The 17518-nt window shown below is 36.3% G+C and overlaps 1 protein-coding gene across 1 annotated transcript in view; it reads right to left on the reverse strand.

The window, feature by feature from the left end:
- BLTP1 (bridge-like lipid transfer protein family member 1) overlaps positions 1-17518 on the reverse strand; it is a 109791-nt gene that overhangs the window by 36474 nt on the left and 55799 nt on the right. The window contains exons 42-55 of the mRNA XM_083835806.1: positions 17022-17136; positions 16256-16496; positions 15248-15406; positions 13551-13726; positions 12824-12999; positions 11453-12159; positions 10295-10534; positions 9769-9862; positions 8247-8297; positions 5093-5299; positions 4734-4972; positions 3932-4176; positions 2442-2547; positions 15-112 (exon numbers count right to left, since the gene is read on the reverse strand). Of these exons, the coding sequence (XP_083691932.1) occupies positions 15-112; positions 2442-2547; positions 3932-4176; positions 4734-4972; positions 5093-5299; positions 8247-8297; positions 9769-9862; positions 10295-10534; positions 11453-12159; positions 12824-12999; positions 13551-13726; positions 15248-15406; positions 16256-16496; positions 17022-17136 (2854 nt within the window). The remainder of the gene's footprint in view (positions 1-14; positions 113-2441; positions 2548-3931; positions 4177-4733; positions 4973-5092; positions 5300-8246; positions 8298-9768; positions 9863-10294; positions 10535-11452; positions 12160-12823; positions 13000-13550; positions 13727-15247; positions 15407-16255; positions 16497-17021; positions 17137-17518) is intronic.

The following is a 17518-nucleotide window of genomic DNA, read 5'->3' on the forward strand; positions in this document are numbered from 1 at the left end:
CATTATAGGATTACCTTAAACTGTAGGCTCAATGAGTAAAGAAGAATTTTTGGTTTTTCTCCATCAGTTGTGCCATCATGCTCATTCCAAAGAGGTATTGGCTGCTCCCCTCCTATACACATCAAATATTCACATTCAGAGTTCTAACACAGAAAGCACTTTAAGACATGTAGATATAAAAAAAGATGACGTTGAATTCAGCCTCCTTTCAAACAGTAATTTGCTAAAGATTTCTAAAAACAAATATAGGTTGAAGACAGAAGATGTACACAGGTGCAGATTCACCTCATTAAATGTAGCTAACAGCCCCCTACTACAAATGGTCAATTGTCTTAAAATCAACACTACCCTAAATCTTACAGCAGGAACTACTGTGTTCATTAACTAGATTTGCATCTGTGCAACTCCATCTTATGTAGTATGCAATCAGTATTTTAGTGCAACAGAAAGCGTATTTAGAAAATCCACTTCAGTATATTATACTAATTGGGAAGCTCCAGCCATGTAAATTACTCTGTTACAAGCTGGAAGAACAAAAGCTGTTTTTTCCCCAACATCGTTCTGCATTCTGCATCCAGACCCTGGGTCTGGCTTGCTGGCACCCAACCATGTTCCTGCTGAATTACCACAGTACAGAAGGTAGCAGTCACATTTCAAACAACATCAAGCTGCTATTCCCAATACAAATTTGTAGTCTGAAAAAGCAAAGAACCAGCAAATGGTAATAAATCCCTCACATAAAAACAGAGAAGAGACTAAACACTAGAGACTGAGGAATCATGTAAACTACATCTAATATACCATTCCTAATATACCACTTCATTCTCCTCCATAAAAACTGTTCTAATAGAATAATGGCAGCTGTTAAAGGTTTATTCTTCCCCCACGTGTTCTCTTAGTACGCAACGCTGACATTTTGCTTGAAACAAACATCTGGCTGGGCAAAATTAGTTTCTTTCTACCATTCAGAGATTCTGACATGTTCCTTTTTCTCCACTGCATCTTTTAACCCCCCTGAGCGTACGTCATCTTGACCCGCAGATTTCTTTTATGTATATTTGTGTGTGTGAATACGCATACACATACAAACCTGTACATCGGTGTGTATACACACACACCTTTCATTTAGTCACCACTTTCTAGATTACCTTTCCTCATGATGTTTCCAACTATTAATGAATCTTTCCACTAAAAAGCAGCTATACTTCTATAATAGTTTTTTAAGATAACTAAAAAAACTATTAAAATTCAACTACTTGAAATTCCACTCCATTTCTACTGTTCTTTATTTCTTTGCTTTTCTGTTCACCTTCTCATCTATTGTGTAATATCCATAGTAAATTTCATTCACGTGTTTTTTAAACTACCAAAGGATAACTAGTTTGTAAAACAAAGCTTCCAGTCCTTACATTTCCCTTCAGGGTAATCCCATATCAGTTTAAAAAAAAAAAAAAAACAACAACAAAAAACCACACTATTTTATTTTTTTCTTCCTGTCTTTGGGGTGACAGAACTTGTTTGCTGAAGTGAAATAGCCCTGCATGGCACGAGATTTTTGGTCCTCTTTCAGTTTTGGAGGGTTTTGAATTCTCTTTCAATTTTCAGACAGATGAAGTCTCTAACACTAACAGCTGGAAGCGCTTGGACCTATTTTTAAATGCTGTGCAAATTCTGATTCAGCCTACATAAAAAAAACCCTCCACCAGATTATGTAAGAAAATAAGCGCTTTGTAACTTTGGCTGTCTACTCAAACAGCTGAACACAAATATTTCCATTTGATACTGAAAAAGAGACAGCATCAAGTGATTTTGCAACTGTTCTCTGCTTTGGTTTCTATGATAATGCTTGTTTCTTCTGAAACATTTTTGGAAAAGATGAAATAAAACTGCCATTTCTGCAGTATACAGCATGACAGACAAATCACCCCAATGAATAGCCAAGTGTCTTTTTCTTACAATACTGAAACATTCTCTAATAATAATTAAAAAAAAAAAATCAAAGAGCTAGGAATAGGGAGATGCTGGAAAAATACCAATATCACTATTGGTATTTACTATTTTCCCCAGACACAGCTGTTTTCCTTAAAATAACATGCTGAAATTATTTTACATAATGCAGTAGATTATGACCTTTGTTTTGCAGGGGAGCAAAGTGAATACAGAACGTAATCATGTCTGTCAAAAGCAGACAGAGAGGCTTGTGTCCAGAATAACAAGTTACCAGGTTTCCCAATAAAACATCCTGACTCTGAAATAGATACAAAAACTTCCAGAGCCTCTGTTCTTACTTCAAACTCAGGCTCTACTGCTTCCTTCTGTTCAGTGCTAGATGCAAAGTAATGGTGCCTGTGAAATAGCTTATCTAGACAACTATATAATGTTGCCATCAAACAAGGGTTAAGGATTTTATTTAAAAGTTGTTTTTAAGTGTTTCTGCTTACCTGAAACCTTCTGTATGACTTCATTTACCTCCTTCATGAACACTTTTTGCACAAATACTAAATGATTTAAGAGATCAGTTGTGAGATTATGTTCAAAGGAACCAACCTACAGAAATAAAAGCAAAACAAAACTTTAAAACAGTTATCATAGCTATGTTTTCTTTCTTTTTTTAAAAAAACTTTCAGGTATATATATTTTCAATCCCAATCGTAACATTATTGGCATTTAAAAAAAAAAGTTTTGTCTTGCAATTTTTCTGCTGTGAACACCACAGGAGAAAACTGAGGGACATACGCTATTATACAAAAAAGTTTATTCTCCTGCTTAAGTTTAGCTTAAACACCAAAATGCAGGAGCTCACTAAGGTTCAGAAAAGTATGCAAAATTCTACTTAATTTCAGATAGTAAATCAGAACAAATATAGAAGTGAGCTGTCCACTTCTGGAAGTCTATTTTTCTAATTATTACAAATGAACAAGATTACTGATATCTACAATGGTAAACTTAATGTGTCCAATCCAATCTTAAAGAATATTCCTAAAGAACTAGAGTCTTCCTGAGACTGTTTAAGTTTTTCATTAGATTTTTTTTTAAAGAAAATCAAAATATAGATATTTTATAAAATTACTTGGGCTTGGCTTTTGCCTTTGCTAAGCAGTGCCTCCCTGCTTAGATTTACACGCTGAACTAATTCAGGGATCTGTGGGTATTTCTTCAGCCAGGAAATAACCCAAATGGGTTGAACAAAGAGCAGCACCCATAATCTTCTCCCATATGGATGCAAACATAAGAAATCTCACTCACAAACATGCTAAACAATTTTTTTGACTGAAGAAATACAGAAAAGCGCCACTCTTCCCCACCAGATTAGTTTCTTTTAAGCAGCAAGATTTTCCTCTGTGAAAAGTATCTGTGCATATTGGTATGCAAATAGAACTTGTGTCTAACATCGTGTACAAACAGAAAATTTTAGATCATTCACTGAGGGTGTATATAGCTGCTCCTTTTATCTATGCAGCTACCTAAGCATAAAGAAATAAACCAATTAAAATACAAATCTTTAAGTATCTTTTGCACAGTGTATGACAATTATCTGATATAGAAGCATAAGCTACCAGTTTAGAAGTTTTATTTGAATCATCAGCGTACTACGCTTTTATTCAACCTGACTGATGAGAAATATTCATTCCAAAAATAAAAACAAAAAATGTTACTAAATAAATCTTTCTTATTTATTTGCACAAAGTAATATATTCAAAATCCTCCAAATATAGCGTTCTTGACCGTTTAATATGTCAGTTGCTCACCAAACTAAGAACTCAAAGTTCTCTTTCTATTTCATGCAATAGCAAATGTTATATTTGGATCAACCCGTAAACCCAAGAGTTTTAGAGAAGGCAGATAATTAAAATAAGATGAAGTTGCACAGACAGAAATACAACAGAATGGAAATAACTTACCAAAGCTGTCTACTCTTTTGAACACCTACCTCAGCCACACAACGTAAGTAGTTCCCTTGTAGATAATAGCCCTGTTTAGCAGGTAGTTCATCTATGCTCCATATTTGGTCTGAGTAAGTATCATGCTCTTCCATGATATATTTGCCTGACATAGTGACAGGAGGAAGGTTAAGACTTGCTGAGGGAGGAATGGTTGACATATCAGTGGCAGAGACTTTTGAAGTGAAGCGCAATCTGTGACTTGGAAGCTCAAAATTAAATCTTGTCTGGGCACCTGTAAAAGGAAAACAGGGAAAAACATATGATCTGGCAAAAGAATTTTAATTATTTTAAATTTAAGAACACTTTTGGGATGATAAAAATCTGAAGGTGTTATTAAAGGGCACATATCTCTACAGCTATACATATCCACCCACAAGATTCTGGGTTCTCTTAATTTTTAAAGAAAATGAAGACTTGACTATACTTTGACAGAAAAGTGAGTCTAACTCATCTGTACTGAGGCCCTGTAAGAGTATTCTTGACTAGCCTTACCAATCAGAATTTAATCAATCAAGCATCATAAACTGATTTTAACAGAGGGAGAAAGCTATGTATATGAATGCATACATTTCTTAATCTGATCTTGTATTCTGCCTTCAACAATCATGTATTAAAGCAGGGTAAGTTCTCTCTATGGCCCCACTTGATTGAAGTTCAGATTAAAAAAGCCAACAGCAACAGAGTCAAACCTATCAAAATGACTCAACGGAAATATCCAGTCCTCTTGGATTCTTTTTTCAAGACCAAATGAAAAGCCATAACGTTTCTAAAGTGTCAGAGAGCTGTTACCTGTCATTCCGTGACTCCTCATTCTTCCCATCTTATATTCCGCCTTTAAAGAGGGCAAGAGTGCTGCTCCAATAGCTATACCATCTATCATGGCACTGAATTTAAGAACTATAGGCTTCTTTTCTAAGCCTTCTGGCAGCTGTGGAAATTCATTTGTTTCAACGGGTGTTTGATTAATACTCGTTGGAGTCTTTTCAGAGGGCAAAGGAGTTGCAACGTCTTCTTTTGTAGGCTGGGGACTAGATACCAAGACAAAGATCACAAAACACCTTGTTATTCTAGCCTGAGTCTCCCACATATGCTCCAAGTAGCACAAGGCAGTTGGTGGTCTTTAGAAATGCCAGGCCAACATCACTTACGCAGTTGATGGTTGCCTGATGAGATCTGAAATCTGCTTGGAGAGCTGGTGAGAACTGCGCACCATCATGCTGTGCAGCGTGGCAGGGTGCTGAGGAATGTTGATGCTGATGGCTCCAACCTTGACCACAGCAGCGTTGTTTGTTTTCAGCCCCCTCTGGGCACTATACAGGGCCTGGGATTTGGCAATGCTGCATTTCACTACAGTTCTAACAGAAACGGAAATAGGACTTACTTGCACACCCTTTAAAATAGTTACAGCTTTATGTTAAAATGGGTTTTTTAAGAGTTGTTTGAATACTTAGAAATTCAGCTGATTGTTTATAAACTACATACACATTACTTTTTCTTCCATTTTACACACACAGATGCACTACATGCCACAGACAACTACATTATAAGAGAACTACAAGGCATGCATTGCAAAAATACCTGTTAAACTGTTATTCTGGCATAACAAAAGACCAGTGGAATTTATGCACACTAGGCACAGACACAGACAAATTTTCACATACAGAAACAAGAGCCTTCCATCTCTATTCCTTTTCAGGGATATACCCAACTCATCCTTTGGGTAAGATGACTTAGTAAAATCTGACTTCAGCATCCAAAACAGTCAATGGAAAAAATACTCACTTAGCAATGTGATATACATAGTAAGTGATAAATGGCTTAACAAATTAATCCTGGTGTTTAATAGACTTCACATTTTGGAATAGTATGAGTCAAAACTTGATTTTAATGTTATTTGAACGAGGATTTGGTCCACAATGATTACATAAAATAGAAATTCAACTGTACAAAGCTGCCAGTTGTTGATTGCGGAATGAAGTTTTGGCATTATCAGATTTCACTAAACTCCTATTAAAAATGACACAAGGGGTAACACATTGTTTCTCATTTCAGGTTAATTACTGGAGGGCTGCCCAATGGGAATATATTATGTAGCCAGCAGAGAGAAAAACAGCCTCAGAGAGAAAGACACACAGTTTTGGAGATGCAGAACGTTAGCTAAAATGACCGAAAAATAGCCTCTGTAAGATTGCACCATTCAATTGCACCATTCAACTAAAGTTTCTCAAATACTAACTTAATGGACATAACCAAAGTAATTTTTCCATCATGATTTAAGCTGTTATGTAGACAGTTCAGTTTCACGGTGAAAGCTACATTATTCTATGAAGTCTACTCCCTAAGTAATGTTTCCTCTGTGAAGCCCTAGCAAAGGGCCAATTACTGCATGTTAAACATTGGCTAGCCCAAAGCACCCCTGGTGTGGAAATCCAAAAAAAGCCACCTTCCCTCTGTTTACAACAAAGAAGTCCACAGCACTATTGGGCAACCACAGGCCTATCAACAGTGGATTAATTTACTGAAGATCTAGAAACATGTTCAGATTTTCACATCTGAAAGTGCAGATATGAATTAAAATTTCATGGTGGAAGGTCAAGTAGAAATTGTTTCGATTTTTTTTTTAAGAATTAACATAAATACGAAGGAGGAATGAAATCTTAATTCACAAGTATTTTCAGAAAAAAATAAAACTACCTAAATATATACTGAAGAAAAGGACAGGCTTATTTTATTCCACCTCTTTAAAAGAAAAAATTATCTCTCTGTTGATGTTTCCGTATTTCCTGCACAGATCATCTCCTCCTGTTAAGCTTCTGATTGAACTATTGTGGCAAATCAAGAATACATATTTTTTCTAATCAATAATGCAAAATAGTACCAGATTAACAGTTGAAGTGTTTAGGGTTTGATGGACAACTTTCAACTCATGGGAAGCTGCAAGATCATTTCCTGATGCATACTGGATAGACAGTGTAGTCTTAACTGTGCTTTGCTTAAAAGTTAAAAGCAAATATAGCTGGAGTTAAAGGCTGTACGGAGTTTATAATCAAATCTGAAGGTATGAATTCAAGCCACTTTAAGCATTTCCTTAATTAAAAAAAAAAAAAAAAAAACAACCTCACACCAATACAGCTGTCATGGAAGAATCAGATTGAAAAGAATTTCCTCAGTCTGGACTTCCCAAGTATTCAGCAAAATTAACTGTGCTTCTCTGCTTAGATATTGGCTTATTTCATGTAACTAATGAATTTCACTGTGCAGTCTACCCAAAGCTTACTTCCATGACAGAACAGAATGCAGACCTGGGTGGCTGTGTATTTATTCTGAACGAGCACTGCACATTACTTATCTGTAGTTTGCTTACATATGGTGATATACCTATAACAGACCTTGCTGAATACCGTTATAAAAAATAATATTTAAGATACGGACAAAGAACACATTCAGAAGTAATCCTATGTTCTTACATCAATTCCAGAAACGACAACTCTCCGGGTTAACTCGTGACCAAAGGCTTTGTCCCACTACAGAACTGGCTACAAGGCCTCCACTCAGCCTACCCATGTTAGGGAACTATAAGAAGAGGGCTTCTAGCTTGTCCCATGTACCAATTCCCACCTTGACCACTACTCCAATGAGCTTAGCATCAGGAAGGAAGAAATCAACTAGAGAGAAAACACTGCATTTTTTCCTGAGGAAAAAAAGATAAAAAGACACCTGCATTCACACATAGGGAACTGGGGGACATGAAAGGGTTCACCTTCATTTGCAGTAGATGCGCAGGTACGATTTTAAGGAAAACATTTTGTTAGCACAGCCTAGTCAGCATAGCTGGTAGCTTAACCCAGCACTGAGGTATGTAAAGACAAAAGAAGTGGTCCTGATCAAATCACAATCAGTATTATCACTCCAAGCACAGAAGTTTCTTACCAAATTAAAAATAAATCTAACCTCTCTGGTCCTCCACATTTATCAGCATTGTTTCACCTCATTAAAATAAGCACAGAAGCACATCTAAAGAACTGAACAGTCAGTGAAGCCGTTCTAGTGTTACAGTAGTGACAGTACAGTGTAATAATGTCTGCCCCTAAAGCTAGATTGTTAAATGAAAACTGAAAAGTTGGGTTTTTTTTGGACAGATATTTGCAGACTACATGAAAAGCTTATCTAGCTAATATTAGATGTTAATCTAAAATGTATTCAAGCAACATCTGCCTAGACAATCACACACACTGGGAATGCAGCCATTAGCTACACAACACAGGTAATCGCAAGACTATTAAACATTATAATATGACATACAGAAATTCTTGTTTGGCTGTGCTTGTAGGAGATGTAGGAAAATCCTCCAGTCTAGAGATGAAGATTGGAGAGAAAGCAAGAAAAACAAAAACAAAGCAAATAAAGAATAAACATTCATGCAAAATTAGTCAGTTAATTATTTGTAACCCACAATATGACACTTTCAAAGTTAACAAGTTGAAGGTTTGGGGTTTGTTAGCTTTTGTTGTTAAAGATTTAATCATTATTTTCCCCCTTTTCTACCATTCCTATATAGAAGTTCAGTAAGATTATAGCATAAAACAGACCTGAAGAACCCCAGCCATCTTCAGAAACATAACATGGCTGTCAGATTAGAACTTGTAATTATCCTTCTGAAACACATTTATCAGGCACAATTTATCTGGGGGTATTAGTAAAATTCTGTACTATTTAACTTAATTATAATATCTTCTAAACTAAGCAGGAATAAATAAAAGAGAAAAGAAAAAAAGAGAGAGTCATGTTATTTAGCCCCTTTTCAACAACATTATTAATATCCTAAAACCAGATCACATACTGAGGGTTACCCAACTAACATTCAAATTGTGTGAGGGTGTTCTATGTTACAAAGATTTGTGGTTTAACTGTTGTTTTGCAACACAAAGAATTCAGCTAGAAACGAAGAAAAATTAATGCACGGCTTTTTTAAGTCTGTGTACCTGGCAAAATAAAAACAACAATGTGGATGCTGAGTAAGTCATTCGAGATGTTCATGCACAAAAAGTGATTTTTCTTTTCTTTCTCTAATTATGTCATTTACATAAAGGGTGGAGAATGAATATTAGAATGGTAAAAATAACAAAAGAATCATGCAACATGGGAGTTCAAAAAGATACCTATTTGAGTAACAATACAGATCTTAAATAGGATTAAACAGTGTCATTAGGTTAAATATTGCCTATAAAATCTTGTTTTGTTTAGACAAACCTACAAGCTTCCAAAACAATTAGAAGCATAGCAGAAACAGTAAATACCAAAGTTTCTATGTATACATCACATGGAATAAAATTGGTGCAGGAAGATCTGACTGTATGATCATTTATATAAAAAGACCCATTCCCTACATTTTTTCCAGTCATGTCACCCATTTACACTGTGAACCTACAATCCTACAACTTACTAATACCTTTCACTAGAAATAAAAAGGAACAGGAGTGTTCCTGTTTATAGAACCACAACTAAAACTTCTGTGATTGGGCACCCTAGACTGAAACCTACCAACGTCCTCTAGGCCACAATCCTCAGCTCACTCAGAGATACGCCTTTCATAGAAAAGCTTCCTGCCAACAGGCACGTGCCATTAGCTTCAGGAGGCAAACTCAGGCCAAGCTCTGCAACAGCTGCATGACTGTCAGACTCTATAACTTAACAGATTCTATCTAGAAACATGTCTTCAAGGCTTCCTCCACAGTAAGCTACACAGCTTTACTGTCACACAACTGATACCACTTCTAAGCATTGCTACTTGAGTTATTTTAAAATCATCAGGCTTCATACTTACTGAATATTTGGGGTGATTCCCTCCAGCAGGACAATATTGACACCTCCTATGTGAGCAGTGGCACATGTCTCAGTCATTTTTTGATGCAGTACATCTTTAAGAAAAAAGATATTAACAGTACTTGATTCAGTATAATACCTCCAGGTATGCCTACTGCTTTCAAAAATACAGTAGCAACAAAGTAATTCAAAAATTAGAGTCTTGGTAATCACATTATGCTATATCAAATTTAAACTCTGGCCAGAAGAAAGCTTTTGAAAACAAAAGGAGTAACTTCATCTTCTGAAAGAATTTTCTTCACTAGTCATTTTCTGAAAATCCTGCATCCTTTTAATTTACTCAGCATTTTAGCAATAGTTTTTAAAAAGAACATACTGACTGTTATACTATCCACACCCAGACACAATGTACATCTGTTTACAAATAAAACATTACAAATACATATACAGGTATGCACAGGCACACATACAAGGTAAAGCTGCTACTGAATTTAACTACAGAGTACATCTTAGTTCATTTATCTCACCTTTCATTTTTTCTTTCAGGGTGAAACTGCCATGGATTCTCTTCAGCTCCGACTCCATTGTGAGACCCCCAATATCCGCCTCCAGGTGGGTTCGATTTACCATGCCGATGCCAAAGACTATGAGGGTCACGTGCTGTGGCTCCGAAGTCACCAGGCTGCGCTTCCTCTGCGCGTCTCTGCCATTATCCTGCTCGTTCTCAAACACAACTCTACAAGCAGGTTCAGTTGGGCTTCGAACACCTACAAAAACACAAATCAGTAATTTAAGGATATTTTAGAAGAAATCCTTAACATATCTGCTTTACTTTTGTGTTTGAAAGCAAGGAATACATCTTGCACATAAAGGGAACTCTTTAGGCAAATCATTTATTCCATTCTAATAATGTTGGCAAGTGAACCAAATCCAAGACACAATGGGGACAATAATAAATGAATAAATGATGTGGCTCCTTTGTTATTCATAGACATTCTTATGCACTTTATTTACACATTCATTTTTATGCCATTTTATTGTTATACAGCTCTGACAGTTTCCAACTGCCCTGTTTGTGTTTTTTGTTTTGTTTTGTTTGCTTGTTGTTGTTGTTGTTTTGTTCTTGTGTTTTCTGTTGGTGGTGGTGGTTTTTTTTGGGGGGGGAGGGGGGTGTGGAGTCTTTAATTAGATTTCCTTGATCTTTTTGGATCATGTCAGAGCCCAAAGGTGGTTGTTATAATTTAGTTTGGATGAGCAAGTTTTCCTTTTCAATACTCAGAATAAAAACAATATAATAAGAAAAGTTACATTTTCTGCAGGTATCATATTTGTGGGTACGGTATTCTGTACAAGAATGATATTCCTGTCTTTAACAAACTCCCATTTCAGTATGATACACTTACAAGAGTATCAAGGGACTGAATTTAAAATCAGTCGATTAACACTTACTTGACTAAGTCTGAGACTGAAAGAATCAAAGCGTAATATAAAGCTGGGAAAGTACTTCGTCTTTGTACACCATCTTGGTGAGTTAACTACAAGATCCTCAGCCCCACCCCCTGCTCCTTTGTTCAAAGTTAGATGAGGTAGACAATTTTCAAAAACCCCTTCTGGTCATGCTGTAAAAGAACAGACTTCTGCAAACTCGTGCACTCTAAATTATTTGGATTCGTGAACTGGTTTACCTGTTGGTCCGAAAGTTTCTGAAGACTTCTCTAAAATTCCGGTTGGATCAGAAATGAGTGAATAGAAGTTCAACAGTTTATACATATTCTGCCAACACTCTGCAGAAGGTTCACTCTGTTCTGACACAGTAATAGAGTCAGAGTCATCCATATGAATAGTCACGTGGTCAACTACATCTTTTGAACCTTTCCTGGACACTTTAGAAGTTCTTCTTTCTGACCTGCCCAGGGAATTCTTGTTTCGAGATTCTTTTTTATTGTTCTCATTGTTTGTTCGTTTGCTTTTGGTGTTGTTCACCCTGTTACCTCCATTAAGACTTCCTCGAGAGCTTCGGCTAAAATCAGAGGAGCGGAAGTCTCTGTGTTTGCGGGTTTTAAAAGTAGGTGTTGGAGAAGCTGATCCAGCTGTGTATCTGCTAAGCTTGATGTCCGTCTGCGTGGCTTTGATATCATCAATCATTGTACTGAACTGATGAATGAGACGAACCAGTGCCATATCCACGTGCTGGCTTATGGACTGGCAAGAAATTGTAAAGTTACAGTGAAAAGTATTGTAATAGCGTTTATTCAGGTCGTGAAAAGAAAGGGCATTGGTGGAGTTATGAGGTGTGCACATGGATTTCTCCATTACAACAGCACTAATACTGAAAGTTTCCAACATTAAAGCTGGTTTGAATTCAAGAGGAGGAAGGTTGACAGCTCCTTGCCTAGGAAAGAGAAGATAAAAGTTACACTTTGTTTCTCTTCATGGCTAGCATGGAGTCAAAATACTTTTTACATGATGGTACATCTGATTTACCAAATCCAAAGTTTCACTTCCCTTAGAGTATTACATTCTTAACACAGTTTAAATATTTAAAATGAACTTTCATACTTCCACACTGTGTGTTACTAACACAATAATCATTTAGTTCTACGAAAACTTAGTTTGGCATGCAATTTTTCTATCATAACATTAAGTTATGATAGAAACTTATAACCCAAAACACTCAAGGGGAAGAAAAAAAGAAAAAAGACTCAGCATTTACACTCAAAGTAACGATCTCGTTATAGGATTAATCACAAAATAGCACTTCATAGCCTTTCAAATTTCTCCCACTGTTATTCCCACCTGCACCCCCTTCCCCACCCCAATCTCCCCTTTACAAAAGTAGGTGAGATTCAAAGACTTGAAATTTCCAAACCACTACACAGGAAGATAAAAAAGAAAATATTTTAACAGGAAGAGAAAACAGACAAGATCAGAAGTAAAAAAGAACTGCTCCTTATTCTGTGGAAGAGTTTTAGAACTCCATTTGACTTCTACTTCACAATGAAAGCCCTTATTTATCTTCTTTAACCAATACATGTACTTTCAAATACATGACATACCTTCGAGCTCGCTTGCTTTTTCTTTCCTTTGCTGTATCTGAATCAACAATATCTGCTCTTAAGCAGTCCAAAGTTCCTGAGAAAGAAAGGTACTCTCCAAAGTACATTCTGTAGCAGAGTGGCATTGCATCCTGAGACTGAATTCCCGTGTAACTTAGAAGAGGTTTGAAGACAACCTACAAAACAAAATCCACCAATTTATTTCTCACAGTCTAGATTATTCCTATATTCCCGTTTCCCCGCTCCATCATTTGTTGATCTGTAATATTTACAGTAAATTAGCTATGTAATATGGAAAAAAGATATTATTACATGTAAAACAACATTATGTAAAACAACAAACAAGGAAAAAAATGAAGTTTTATGTACTTTTTGAGCAAAAAGATTGACTACACAGCAAACTAACATTGAGCGCTTAGCTTTAGGAGTAAGCTCTCTGCAGTACAGTTGAATGTTCCCCCCAGTAAAAAGTACACTGGCGAACTACGCTGTTCTCATAAATGCTCCAAACATTCTTTGAAGTTATTAAATCATGTTCCATTATTCACCATTAACAACATTTGCTAAAGAAACCTCAGAGGTTTCTTGAGCCTTTCCATCTTTGCATAGGAATGCATAAGATAAACACGTACAAAACCAGGATAACACTCATCATTTTAGGATTTTAATAAATAACAACTAGTTTTCTCTTATAGAACTCCAAAATACATCTGTAAACCACCCCTACCTGTGCATCTGCTAGCTGGACAGCAGGAAACCCCTGGTTACCCTCTTCTACACCTGCAATGTCATCCTGACTGGTGCTGTGCTGTGAGTGTGTGCCATCCAGGGTGTTCTGGTCGCTAGACAAAACGGTGTTGAAGTCTGAAGCAGAGGGTATTGTAGGAAGATTTGGTGCAACACCTAAAAAATAAATACCCATGGAACACTAACACCACAGCAATTTTCAACACCACCAACTCTATAATGAAAACTCAAAGTTAATTAATGCAGACACACATGCTATACACACAGGACATCAGACTCCTGATCTAGTCCATAACCTCACAAAAATGGCATTCAGGGTATCAAGTCTGATATTGTTCAAAACTCATATTTGAAAAGCAGAGATTTTTCCTCCTTCCCACGGCCTCTTGTCTGTATTGCACTCTACAGGGTATTTAATACATGTGTTTCAGCTGCAACAAAAAACTAATTTGCCTGTACCATCAAAAAAAAGCAACGATCAACCACAGTTACAGGTAATTACTTCTAGCTTTCAATGTGCTATGTCTGTTTTTTATTAGTCCCAATGCAAGACCCGCTAATTAGATCTTTATAGATTAGTCTTTAGAAAACATGCTCTGCCATACTGAATTATTTGTGCCGTGAGTCTGGATTGGACTGGCCTGCATGAGACAGAGCTGCTCTGCCAGTGTATGTTCAGGCTGAATCTTCAGAACTCCAGTTTACAGCACTTATCAGAGAGCCACGGCTACATGTGTTCACAGAAGAATGATCTGGATAGATCTGTGTCTGAGTAAGAATCACTAAGTCTAATTTCAGGAGTGTAAGCTTGTGAACAAACTATGACAATCTCAGCATGAAAAAAATATACCTTTCTCTGAAAGCAAAATTGAAAGCTATACTTCTACCCTGTGATTCTTTTTGCAGAAAAGCACATTACAGTTTTCAGAAGGGCCACACTGGTTGAGCAGCACAAAGATGTTTTGTGGAATCAGACTATTTGTTCAATATTGAAAACAAACAAGAAGTGGTCGAAAGACTGTTAATCAAAGAAAAATTCAAATTTAGTGTTGCAGAGAATAAAAATTGACATGTTTGAAAATTATAAATGGCAAGCATACAATAATAATAAATAAGCTGCAACAAGTTGTTAGATATCTTTCTCCAGTACACTTAAGTGCTTCAGTAGTGTATCTCTCCTTTTCTCCATTCCTTTAAACCTGATGACTATTTCCCATCCCTGAAGATTAGGGAATAACATTACTCTCAACATAGCTAAAAAATGTTTATAATCTGCTTCAAAATTGAACTGAGAAAGATCAAGGATTCCAACGTTCAAAATCTTCACTGCAAAAACATCATATGCAAATTACAGATGAGAACTAACTAACAAAATGCAAGGAACCTTGCAACTAAGGATGATTGTACAGCTTACCTTTTCACAGCTACACATGGTCTTGGCAATAACATTTACAGATGTAAGGAAAAGAGTTTTTTTTGGAGCGAGGGTGAGAGAAATGAAAAAAAAATGTTTTAATGACTTCTTTCCATTTTTTGGTTTGCTGAGAAGTCCCACAAGTAGTTTGTATGTCTATTAAACTTAAGCCACTTGCTCTATTACTTTCAGAAAAAGAAGTAATAAACACAGGAACAGCCAACCCGGAGTCATATCTTAAATCCAGCTGTTAACAACTATACCTGTTGGAAGACTGTTGTGTCCAGATTTGGTGGCTGGACTTTCCTGTACTACGCTTCCTCTGTTGCCCACGGCATTTGACATCCAGTTATAGAAACTCACGGAAGATGGTTCAGACAGCAAAGGATGTTCAGATAACATATCTGTGGCCACCATATTTCCTATACAAACAAGTCAGAAGCTTTAGCATTTGTTGAATCAAAGTCAGCAAAAGCAGAAACACAGCACAATTTTTCTGAGAATACACATCTACTATTAAAATGGTAAGGCTAGCCCTCAAGTTTTATTCCAATGAATTATGGGTCAGGAAGAACCCTTACAAATTATATATGCTACCACAGAACTTCCACCGTGACACTAATAGATGTTGCACTACAAATGTCATTGCATTTGTTCACTTCTACCATAATTAGGCCAAAGAACTCATTAAGAAACCAAAATACCTTTCTTTCTCTGTATTTCATCCCCTGATACCAAAAGAGAGAGGTTTTAGAGAAAATGCAACGTCTAACTTACCCGTTTGTCTTTATATAAATAGTAACAGTGCATGGTGAACAGTAACACAGAATGTAAAAATTTCAATACATGCATTTCAAATTTCTACAAAGCACATTTGTTTGAAGAACCATTATTAAAAATAAGCAAATTACTGTTATATACAAACTAACTTACTGGAACATTCATTTTGGTCCACTTTTTGACCTACTTACAAGGTCAAAAACCACCTAACAAATACAGATTGATCACTTAATTTCCTTATTAATTCAGAAAGACTCACTTATGTAATTATGTATCTACATATATGCCCTCAGAAACTAACAAAGCTGTATAAAAGGAAAACATTTTAGTTCATTAGCTGTCATATTTTTTCCTAATCTGCTGTACTTGATGTTTGCTTATACATAACTATATGGTGCAGTGATCTGTAGAAAATATAGTACCTTTTCTACTTAAATCCTTAAAGTCAGCCCTCTCTTCCCCTCCCTCCCACAATTTCAGCTACATCATACCTGTTCTTGTTAAAGAACTACTTTTAACTGCAGTTGTACTTCTTTGAGGAGTTCCTTCCAAAAGATTATGCAAGCTAGGAAAGCTTCCAGTAAGATAGCTGAGCAGACTCTCTTTTCTTGGACTTTCCTTGACTGCCATGCCAGAACGGCCAACATGCACTGGTGAATCCGTAGCTGTGTCTCCACTAGTGTAACTTAAGGAATGATATGGATGTATACCCTTGTAGACAAAACAAAGAAACTAATGAAGTATTGTGTGAACTGTAAAAATGGAAGTGAAATTTGTTCTGAATATAAGATTGGAACACAGTAACTACAAAATCTCATTCCCAGAAAGTTTAGGCATGTAGCATTTCACTTGGGGCAGGTTATATGCCATACAACTATTGTGTATAAAGCTAGCAAAATTATTTTAATACTTGAAAATTAAAGTGCAAAAACAGTTTAAAAAGCCACAACATGTAACAAGTGAAATTGCAGATGTGTAGAATTCATCTAAGACAAATCTCCAGAAAAACAATACCAACCACTGACTATAAACCTCATTTGGATTTAATCTTTCTTTGAATCCCTTGCATCCCTAGTATAATGTAAGTGCAACCTCCAGGAAAAGCAAAGAATGGAAGCTGGTGACTTCTGGCACCAAGAAGAAGGCTCATGCTCCACCTAAAGGCATGCAACTGCAAAAAGGATCTCTGCCCTCACAGTTGAAGAGGAGCCAGATGTGCAAAGCATCTGGGCTACTTAACCCTAAGCCATGCAAGACCATCAAAAGGAAGAAGTGAGCGGTATCAGTGGATGGCTCCCTGCTGCAGAGGACAGAGGCACACATCCGCTGAGCTGACTTATCATCTAGAGAGGTTTGCTGTTTAGGGGGTGCTCTGCAAGACAACAAATGGCTAAAAAGAAAATCCACAAACTTTCTGTTCAGAAACTAGAAATAAAAATAAAATCTTGCAGCTTTCTGAACATCTTGTGGAAAAAGAAAAAAATGATTTTACTACAAATTATTGAAGTGCTTTGTCAATTATATTTTGTGTAATGAGAGTTTAAAATTTCACTTCTGCTCCCATAGATTAAAAGCCAGAAAGCCAGTAAAGTTAATACACATCCTTAAATGACGCACATTTATGTTGTTTTTAAGTGGACTCTGAAGGTAACTGGCAAGAAAACCAATAAAGAACAGATGCAGAATATATATTAACTAATCAAACACTGCTTTCATGGGATAAGGAGCACACAAGCATTGCTTTTATGGGATAA

The sequence above is a fragment of the Anser anser genome, assembly GCF_964211835.1.
Source record: "Anser anser genome assembly, chromosome: 4".
Lineage (NCBI taxonomy): Eukaryota > Metazoa > Chordata > Aves > Anseriformes > Anatidae > Anser > Anser anser.